Here is an 11125-nt window from a genome sequence, read left to right on the forward strand (position 1 = left end):
CATTGAAGACCAATTCAAAGCGAAATGATCTCTTCAGCCATAGACTGAAGAGGTTATCGAACTAGTATACTTAGACCCATGCGCCTCCATACTACCTTACTGAAAGAGCAATGAAGAAAGATATGATCTACAATCTTTTTTTTTTGGTAAACAATACGATTTATAGTCGCTTGTGCTTTTTCACAAAGAACACAGACACTTGGAATATTACAACCCTTTATAGTTAACAGATCAGGAGTTGCGAGTTTACCTAGTAAAATCTTCCAAATAAAAATTTGTATTCTAGGAGAAACTTTTATTTGCCAAACTTTTAACCAAACTTTAGGAGAGAGAAGGACTAAAATTGTCTCCAAGTCTGTAAGCATAAGCAACTGAAAACTTACCTCGAAGAAATTGGATACCATATGATTTCATCTTCTTTATCAAATACAGGAATTGAAATATTAAAAATCTCAGCTACATATTCTGCAGGCCACCAAGCTTCTGTTCCAAGTTTTACTGGTAGGATTTAGAAAATCTATCACTGTTGATGGGGCATCAGATAGAACAAGAGCAGAAAAATTGAATTTAGGCAGATTGGAATCCACCAATCACTCCATGGATTGATATCACAGCCATTGCCCGTAAGCTTAAAAACACTTGGTTTCATGAAATCCCTTGGCAATAACATGGATTTTTTCTACCCCAATGAATCATTAGGTTTGGCTTTAATAGTAAATAAAGAATCTTGCTTCAAATATTTTTGTTTGACTAATCTACTCCATAGAAATTGAGATAAGGATGAAAAAAATCAACTCCCAAGCTTTCTTTGACGGTAACGCCAAGTTCATTGTGACTAAACTCTTTAGATTCAAACCTCCACTTCTTTTGAAGAGCAAATGGTGTTCCAATTAACTGTATAGACCAGGTCTTATTCTTTGGATGACCAAAATAAATTTTTGTTTGATGAATCCAGGCTTTGAAGAATGGATGAAGGCAACTTGAAACAACTCATATTGTGATAAGTCATTGTAGAAGAGGTAGATTGAATCAAAACAGACTTACCCATAGGACTAAGCATCTTGGCTTTCCATGATTGTGATTGTTATGATCCTGATTAAGATTAGGGCCTATGAGAGAGGTTATCTTGTAAAGAATTAAATGGGGTGCAATGTTATGTGGAGAGCTAGTCATATTAGGATTTATTAAGGGTAGCAAGGTCATGTAAATAGGGAGGTAGCCCAGTGCCATAAATGTAATAGGCTAAGTTGTTTTGAGGCAATGAAGAATTTTATCTCCATACTCTCAAGTCACTCTATTCTTTGTGTTTCTTGTTCTTCTCAACTCTCAAATCTTCTGAATTTTACTCCCAACCCCTTTGAAATTGCTCTATTATCCAAAAAAATTGGGTTCACAAGAGTAATCTTGTAGAAACTCTTTGAATCAGATTTTCACAATCTTTGTTTTGGAGTTTCCCATTGATAAGTGTTAGAAAGGGATAGTTGAACAGAGAAAGAGAGAAGAAGAGAGAAACGTCGAAGGAGTAGAGATAGAGAGAGACGTGAGGGGAGGGAGAGAGAGAGAGAGAGAGAGAGAGAGAGAGAGAGAGTGTGTGTGTGTGTGTGTGTGCGCGTGTAAGAGAGAGAGAGAGAGTATTATTTCACATAAAGTTACAAGGAGTTAGTACAAGGCTTTATATAGAAATAGAGTCATTCTTCCTCAGTGTTCTAGGACTCTAGCTTGTAGTTGTGGTTATAGGACTCTTGAGTTACAGTGTTTGATTTGGTTTACATGGAGGTAGGTGTTTTAGATTATATAAAACATTGACTAGGGTTTTGCACCAATCAATATCAAACTCTTCTTTGGGTTGATTAGAGTCTTTGTGAGTACCAATTGTAGAGTTCTTCTTGAAAGTAGTAAACGATGTTTGATTAGTTGTAGGACTTCTAACAGCAGTGGAACTCTTGGAAGTCTTGAATGTAGTAACTAATGTTTGATCAGTTGTGGAATTTCTAACAGCAGTGGAACTCTTGGAAGCAACCCTAGCCGTATAAGCTTGAGATGAAGTGGCGACTAGGGTATCCCTAATAATAAGAGGGACCCCAAAATAAATATATGTCTCACTAAGTTCGTTCACTCATACGCTCATTTTTCCGTCTTCCTTGGGCACTATTTATCCCTATAAAAAAATCCTTCGTCTTCCTCTAGCACCGGTTATTAAAAAAAAAAAAAAAAAACTCCTGGCTACAATTATACCACTATAATTTTCTCTTCTTATTCCATGTTTTCTCCTTTAAGTTTTTCGTTTTTTGTTGTCTCCCTTATCAAAGAAGAGAAAGACCTTAAGCCAAGATTTTCATGGTTTTGGAGGCTAATATTTCACGGTGTGATTGATTTTTTATCCCTTGGATAACAATCCAAAGGTGAACTTCGGCAAACTGGAGTGTATTTCAACAGGAGCTAATCAAAATCCATCTCCTAGGCGAAGAGGCATTTACTGAGGCACATGTTGAATTGTGGTGTGGGGGCAGAGATAGATAGTTCTAAACGTACGCTTTTGACACTTTCACATTTTGTGTGAGGCCCATATGAGACCTAGAGATGATTTTACTTCTAAATTTTATTCTTTTTTTTTATTATTTTTATAAAAGTGAAGCCCACACAAGTGTATTTTAAAAAAGCGTTAAAGTAACACATAGTACCTCACTACTCCTCGAACAAGAAGGTGATTTATTAGACTCCCAAAGAACTATGGTCAACCTGACTATTTGAGTTTTTTTGTTGATTCCAAATCTTACTTGGTTATGCATCTCATCCAATAATAAGCACCACAGACACTACTTTTCGAGACGTAATACCCAAGCAAAATCCGGCTGAAAGACCTTCAAAGCATAAGAAACGTTACCCTGTTTGGTTTAACATTTAGACGATTCAAGTTTTCACACCCTTCAAATTATATGGCTGGGTTCTCCATGCGAGTAACACGTTTGTCCCTGTGGCTCCTGAGTTCTGAGGTCCTTAGCTGGTTATTGACTTATAGTTGTAATTCCTGTAAGAATTTTGTATGGTCTTCAATTTTCCTCATATTCCAGTTGGTTTGAAGGTGACATGAGACAATGACAAGAAGACACCTTCAGGGTCACCTGGCTACAAAATTCCAGTCTACACGTATTACTGGCATGGAGAACCAACCCATACAATCAAACATTGTATTTCTAATTTTCTTTCTTGCTTTCTTTCCTTTCCATGCAATTCCATTTTCTTCGAGTTCTTACTTTCACATAGATAAAATCTATGAACAGACAACTGTAGGAAGATTTCAAATAAGTTATGGCTCTAATGTTGACCTGGATTATAAATCCATTGGTTTGTAATCTCCCGTTGAATGAATTGAAACAAGGGAAGAATAAGGAGGACAATCAGGTTCACAATATTGGTCTTTTATCACTTCAGGGATGATTTGGGTCATGCAAAAATTGTGTGAACTGAAAATGGAAAATTTGCTTGGAAGAATTTTAATTTGATTTCTCATTCGAGAGGATTGTGAGAAGAATCTTATCTATTATGTAAACCAATGCGATCACCAGCCATACACGTCGTCCTCGCTATCTTATTGGCTGGGTTTAGTATCCCGGCCATCACCAGTTGCCACGATGGCACTAACCTCATCTTTGACTAAAGAGTCTGGATCATCTTCTTTATTTTTCAGCCACAAAATCAGGTAGGACCTAATGATAAACAAATAAAATAAAATATTTAAAGATAATGAAACCACACCAACGGAAAGTGCTCCTCGTTGAGGTCACAGATCCAGACTCGATGAAAACTGTCAAATTTCACATGAGCCCACTCTTACAGGTTTCTATCCTTAATTACTCTGTGGCACAGAACAACTTGAAGTTGTTCAAATTGGTTGTGGTTGGGGTTGGCTCGATCGAATAACCTCAATTATTAATGGGACCTTACTGAAACAGTTTAATATTGGAAAATATATATATGTGGTTGTCTCTGCAGATTCAGATAATTAAGCTGCTTCAGAGTCCAGACAGGCTTTCGAGGGTTCTTGTTCGATCTGATTTGGGAATCATCTTTGGATCCCCAGATATTTGTAACTTATATTGAAGTTTCGAAATTTACCAAAAATGGGGAAAAACAGAAGCTTTGAAAAACGTAGAATTTTATGAAAACCTTTTTATCTTAAGCATGGTACGAAAAATTGGCGATACATCGTCATGTTGATGGAACCCAATACAAAACTCATGTGTGATATGGAAAATTCCAAATGTTACCAATATGTCATCAAATGTTGTCGATATTTAGCTGAATTTTCGGTTGAATTTTGGGTGATTTATTACTTGATTTTTTTGTCATTTTTTCTCTCTTCTCCAAAGCTTCCAAAGCTTCTCACTCATGTTTTTTTACATTTTAACTCTATTTTGCTCCGATCCTCAACGAATATGAGTACATCTTACCTCATTATTGCCGGTTAGTACATTGTTTGTGTCGATCAAATGAGATTTCACACAAATCTACATGTTTTTCAGACCTTTAGTTTCGCCCACATATAGTCGGACATGTGCTGATCAGAACATTAGTATAAGAGATATTTTATGCCAAAATAATACTCTCAATGTGTTTATTGTCTTCAAATTAGGCTACACAACAAAACTCAAGCCAAAATGATCCCAAATACTCTTCGAAATTAGCTGTTAAATTTTTATCGATACCACTCCAAAAGTCGCTCAAAATGTTGTAACATGTCGCTATGTTGGATGGTATCGTCTGCCATCAACACGGTGACATGAGGCGACTTTTCGAACCTTGATCATAAGTCTGTGATGTAAGAAATATCCCATCAAGACTGACCCACCAAAGGAAACATTTCAAATTTGTTCCCTTTTGGTCTAAAATGGGAGAGTGAGGGTGGCACTACCTAGTCTAAATAATCAGCAAACAAGATACAAGATAGAGTCAAGCTCCTCACCATCTACCCACAATCACAAGAGAGTGATACTCATATTATACTGCCCTAACATGAGTTTTTCTATGAATCTATAAATTCTCTATGTTTCATGCTTTTTTTATCTTAATATTAAACATCAGACAATTGTTTTATTGCTAATGAACACCTCTATGGTTGTACGTAATCAATAATGAGGAAAGGGTAGGGTTACAACAAATAATGAGGAGAATTAATAACTTTATATTAAGAGGGTCTTTTTTAGTGTGATGAAGTTTTATATTAAGGGGTTGAGAAATATTAAATATGCCATATGAAGTGTCAAATTTAGGACCTATTTACCAACAGGACAACCTTTCAATGTTTATTTGATTAACTTTTCACTTCTCTTAATTAATCTTAGTTAGTATACAAGAACAACATTATTTATTAGGTATTATTGACGTTAAACGTGATCAAAATTGTTTTGGCTGTCACGTAAAAAAAAAAAAACCAAGGCTGCATTGGGAAGACAAGAAAAGAAAAAGAGAACTTTCAAAAAAAAAAATCCTAAAATTCATGAGATAACACATTAGCTAATCATTGCATCATAATTATCTTTATTCCTCCCTATCTTGTTTCTAAAATAATTTTTGCGGTGGTTGTTGCTAACAGCATGATTGTGGTACTGGCGACTAGTAGATTATGGCTGTGTGATGTGACAAATATTGTTGACTTACGGCTGTCTTTGCTCAAACATTTTTGTGGTGGTCATTGCTAATTGCATGAATATGTAGAGCAACGTGAATTTGGAGATTTCAAACTACCAAGTCAGATTGTGGTACTGGCGACTAGTAGATTGCGGCCGTATGATGTGACAAAATATTGTTGACTCAAGGCCGTCTTTGCTCAAACATTTTTGTGGTGGTCGTTGCTAGCTGCATGAATACGCAGAGCAGCGTGAATTTGGAGAATTCAAACTGCTAAGTCAGATTGTGGTACTAGCGACTAGTAGATTGCAGCCATATGATGTGAAAATATTGTTGACTCATGGCCGTCTTTGCTCAAACATTTTTGTGGTGGTCGTTGCTAGCTGCATGAATACGCAGAGCAGCGTGAATTTGGAGATTTCAAACTGCTAAGTCAGATTGTGGTACTAGCGACTAGTAGATTGCAGCCATATGATGTGACAAAATATTGTTGACTCACGGACGTCTTTGCTCAAACATTCCCGCGTAGAAAGTTAACAGTTGGCTTGCATTTAATACTGTCACGTAAGCCCCCACAAGTTGGTGAGAGAGGCGATATATTCGTATATTTTTCTTCTCAATCTGGTTTTTTTGGGGTTGGAAAACTAACTTTCATTTCAAAGACAAAGAGATTGGATAATTCGAGCTACACATCTTGGCAAGCCAAGCAGTGGGTACCGACCAATCTTTCCCAATCGGTAAGGAGATGCCTTCTTGGCTAAGGAGTTAGCAACGCTATTAATTTTAATAGGAGAATGCACAAACTTACACTCTAGCATTTTAGAAGCTAGATATTTAATATCCCAAACTATAGAGTCAACACACCTAGGAGTTTCCAAGTTGCCCAATACGGCGTTCACTAGACTCAAATTATCCACTTCTGCCTCAATATATTCGATATCCTCACTAATGTTGAGGAGAAGCACTTCTCTCAAGGCCAAAGCCTCGCCTTCAATAATTTCAGAGAACTCCGCTGGAGTAGACACCGCTACCAAAGGGGTCGCATTATGATTTCAAATCACAAGGCCCATACCACATTTCGAGCCCACCCATGTAGCATCGCTATTGAGTTTGGCCCATGGGCTCGAAGGATTCTTCCACTTAACTGACCCATCCCTATTCATTTTCTTCCTTTCACACTCTGGTCTCTTCGCCAATGCCTTAAAATTGCAGATCTCCTCAAATTGTTTCTTCGCCTTCTCAAGTACTTGAGATAGGGAGGAAACAATACCTTTGAAAATCAAATCATTTCACGACCCTCATAGTTTTGGTTTTCCTTTTTTCAGATTATTTTAAGAATCTTTTCACCTCGTCCAACCTTTATCTGCTGATTTTGTAGAATGTCTGTTTCGTCTTGTTTTTCTCTTGAAGATAATGGATTGCTGTCACAGGCATGTAGTTGTCGCGTTCATACTCCTAAGTGCATGAGGTTGCCAAAGTAATATATAAATAAGAGGAATGTCGTTTCCATGAAGATAAAAAAAAAGTAAAAATCACGTACTAGCTTTGAAAAGTCCTTTAATTATCCAACCAAACGAGTTATCAAGAATTAACTAAGCTATTAGTTAAATTAACAAAACATGAAGGAAATAATTAAATTGTTAAACGGAAATACTGAAACAATTTCAATGAACTAAATTACTAGGGACTTGATTTCACCAAACATGATAAAGTCCCTTATTGATCTATTCCCCCTATTCGTACAACCAATTTAATCCTCCACTTGTTGATGAGATTCTCTTAGTTAGATTACCTCATCTATTATGCATGAAGACCCTAATATATTAAATACCCTACCAATTATGCATAGAGATGATCAATTTAATATATTGATTATACACAAGACACTCACAAACAAAGTCGAACAAATTACTAACATATTACACATTAGATGTAATTTGTTATTCTTTAATCCTAAGTCTAGTATACCTTCCATATTGTTACATGAATGAAAACACACCACAAAATTCATGAATATTGGCCAACCATTCAAACATTAAGAATAATATTGAAGAAAACTAAAGGAAGGATTGAATTATATGAAAGGAAAATAAAATCAATAACTATTTTATATAAGGATTCATCTAACCCTAGCAACAAAAACTTAGAAAATTATAGAGGAAGAAAAAGAAGAAAAGATAGTCAAGGGAAACATCACTCTAGCTAGGGATGAAGAAGAAGAAACTCCAGCAACAACTCTCCAAAATTTGCTCCAAAGCAGCACTCGATCTCAAATTCTTCTCAGGCAGCCTCTTCCACCAAAAAACGTTTTTGGTTGAAGCTTCCCTCTTCTTCTATGGCCATTTTCCTATATTGGTAGGACTCTTTTGACTCAATCAAATATAAATAGTCTTCAAATTCCAAATCTAACTTAACCAAGGAAACTCATGGTCTAGTGTTTTGGATGCTTGATTCTGAATTTTATTAACTTGAATTTGAATCTTAGTGGAACCTTTCCTTCTTTTGTTCCCCTTTTTTTGAAAATTAAAATTATAATTTTGAAGTGGGCTTTCCAATTTGGTGTAGAACACCACATGGGAAGTTACGAAATACAACCCCAAAAAAAAAATCATACCCCTTATTCATCCTTGCTTAGAAACTCCTTTTACCCATAATATCCCTGCAAAATTTGGTTGGTGATTTCTTACAAACACAAGTAATAAATCTTAATTAGTAATTGTTATGAAATATATGAATTACCAAAATTATAGAAATTAAAAGGGAAGGGGGGCCATATATTAATTTTATACAATATTAGGGTAAATTGATACAAAACAATTATAAACACTTGCAAATATAGCCAATAAATTAACCAAAATAGTACGCATCAAATGAACTTATCACTAGTGAGGATGAAATCCATTCAGTTGTGTTTTGTTCTACCCTTTCAAAGCCCCTAAACCTGATAGGTTTCCTTCTTTTGTCTATCAATTTTCTCTTCGGTTTGTTGCCTTTTGGTATTAATAAGTTCATAGCTCTTGTAGCCAAAGTTGAATAGCCATTGTTGGTCTTTGATTATAGGCCCATCAGCCTTTGCAATGAAATTTATAAAGTTACAACTAAAGTTCTGGCTAATAACCTAAGGTGACACTCAGGCAAATTTATCTCCGCTCTTAAGGGACCTTTGTGCCGGGATGACATATTTATGACAATATATTGATAGTTCAAGGAATTTTTCATTACTTATTCCATAATTAAGAAGTCTGGGAAAACAAGGTCTGTGGCCTTAAAATTAGAACTGTATAAAGCCTATTCTGGGTTTGATGATACCCTCTTGGGATATCTTTGATTGAGCCTCCTCCAGACCTCTTCTTCTTCAGTCAAATTAAATATCTGGGCCGAACTAATGGTGTTAAGGAGAAGAGCAAGTCTAGTAAATATCTGGGCACCAACCTTTTCTTTTCCTGTTGTCGTGCCAAGGACTTTCAGATTTTGATCGACAAGCAAGTTGCTGGGAGACTGGGTGTATTGCTCGACCATGCTGAGGACTCTTGGCAATACACTCTTTCTCGCGCAGGGAAGTTTTCCACTCAACTAGCTGTTCTTTCTCTTTCTTCTGATCCTACTTTGGTTGGAGTTAAGTACTTGAAATGGTGGAAATTATTCAGTGAACGTTTCTCTTTGCACCGAGGTATAAAGTATTTCTTTGGAAAGTTTGGCCTACCTGTCTTTGCGAGACTTGATATTCGGCCTACTGGTGTAGCTAAGTGGATGTGGGGTTTCTTTGTGATCTATAAGGGATTCTACATAGTTCAGCATTTTTGATCTATAAGGTTTTTGATTCCCAACTGGAGGCAGTTTTAGAGGGGCTTCTGCAAGGCTGTTTGCGAGCTAAGAATGTGAGAATCGAGTTGCAGAAAGTTTGGGTTAATTGTGAGTTGCAAGAAATGTTTCCCTTCCTCGACAGAACCGTCCACTGTCCCTTAAGGTCTGTGTGTGACAAATGACTGTAAGGGAACTTCTCAAAAACAAAAGGGAAAAAGAAGGGGGGTGTGTGAGAGAATGACTGAAGAGAACTTCGGAGAAGAAGAAGAAGACATAATTGGTGGAGAAGTTCATTAAGACATTAATTACTAAACTAAACTAAACTAAAAAAAAAAAAGAAAAAAAAAGGGAAGGAAGAAGAGAAGAAGAAGAAGACATTATTGGTGAAGTTCATTAAGACATTAATTACTAAACTTGATTATAAACACATAATAGAGATCAAGGTGATCAAGTGGCTTACCACCTGAAAATTAATCCATACCTCACGCAATAAAAACCTACCAAAAAGAGTATTACAGTCATGAAGAGGCAGAGAGAAACTCATTATAATACCATACACAACTAGGATTGCACCTCACTCAATATCAGTACCCCAGGAACTAACGAACACATACTCCTTCAGTCTCTGGGATAAGCTTGTAGTGTCCACTCCTATTCTGGAGCTAGTGGCCTTCAAAGATCAAACCAACCCCATCAATCTTATAATAAAGGTAACTAAGAAGAAGCAAATTATAAAGTAAAATTACCTGCGAATGGATTGTGTGGAAAACCTTTTCACCCACCGCAGAGAAGCTAGCACTGACTACTTCTGCTCCTCCTTCTGTGAGAATACCAATAACTCCGGTGAAAATGAACTTATTGTTCAACCCAGTAATCAAAGTGATCTCCAGGCCATAATCCATATCTCTCAGTTCAAGTACTGGGATATTTGACGCAATTGTCACTGTATCTCTAATACCATTATTGATCTCAGAGATGCTCATAGCTTGCTTCTTCCTTTCTTTAAGCCTTTCTACTCTTTGTTTCAGTTCACTTATATAACTAGCTGCGTGATCAAATTGATCTTGCTGTGATAATATTTCCTTCAAATACAAAGCCCTAAATTAATTAACATAAAAATATGGTTGGTAACGAATAAGAGAGTGAGAGAGAGAGAGAGAAACCTTAGTAGGGTTGAAATTGCGAGGGATGAGAGAAGCAAGCTTGAAGGAAAGGCTTTTCATTTGCATTCTTCTGTTTCTTTCGATAGTCTTTCGATCAACTTTGGATGGTGAAGTACCACAATTCTTCATCGTATCTTATTTGGTTTCTGCAACTAGGTGTGTAAGGAAAAAAGAAAGCTGCAAGCCTGCAACTCTACAGCAAGTCAACAACACAAAGTGAACGCAAGGTGGAAAGTGAAGCAGCCTTAGAGAAGTTAAACAGTAAATCTCTCTTCTATTCTGACATCAATCGATAAACTACATAGAAACAAACAACATCATAGGATGAAATTCTCTTTTTTAAACTACAAAGAAAAGAATAACTCAAAATCCTGAAACAGAAAAATGAAAATTTAGGGTTAGTGGTTCCCTGAATGAGAAACAAGAGAATGGTTAGCGCTTTATAGGAGGCGAAGAGAGAGCTAAGCAAAAAGAAGTCAAGACACTGGGAAGAGAAACCCACGGAAGCTCATAGGAAGAGAGAGGTGAGA

The 11125-nt window shown here is 36.4% G+C and overlaps 1 protein-coding gene across 1 annotated transcript; it reads right to left on the bottom strand.

Annotated features, from left to right (window-relative positions):
• Positions 1-10006: 10006 nt before the first annotated feature.
• LOC149006983 (transcription factor bHLH162-like) lies at positions 10007-10925 on the bottom strand. The gene is made up of 3 exons (XM_089167002.1): positions 10596-10925; positions 10179-10514; positions 10007-10102 (listed from the first exon to the last, which is right to left on the bottom strand). Exons 1-3 carry the CDS (start codon positions 10722-10724, stop codon positions 10007-10009), a joined length of 561 nt encoding a protein of 186 aa, XP_089023128.1. The 5' UTR covers positions 10725-10925.
• Between the last annotated feature and the right edge of the window lie 200 nt (positions 10926-11125).

This window comes from Hakea prostrata, chromosome 8 (genome assembly GCF_041222555.1).
Source record: "Hakea prostrata isolate BN-2017 chromosome 8, UWA_Hpros_2, whole genome shotgun sequence".
NCBI classification, from domain to species: Eukaryota; Viridiplantae; Streptophyta; class Magnoliopsida; order Proteales; family Proteaceae; genus Hakea; species Hakea prostrata.

Bases quoted from the DNA above. Each gene is read 5' to 3' on its own strand.
- LOC149006983 (XM_089167002.1), bottom strand. From the start codon at position 10,724: ATGAAGAATTGTGGTACTTCACCATCCAAAGTTGATCGAAAGACTATC. The intron at 10,515-10,595 runs GTTTCTCTCTCT...TTGTATTTGAAG, and splicing joins GCAATTTCAACCCTACTAAG to GAAATATTATCACAGCAAGA. The intron at 10,103-10,178 runs GTAATTTTACTT...TGATCTTTGAAG, and splicing joins TCCACACAATCCATTCGCAG to GCCACTAGCTCCAGAATAGG.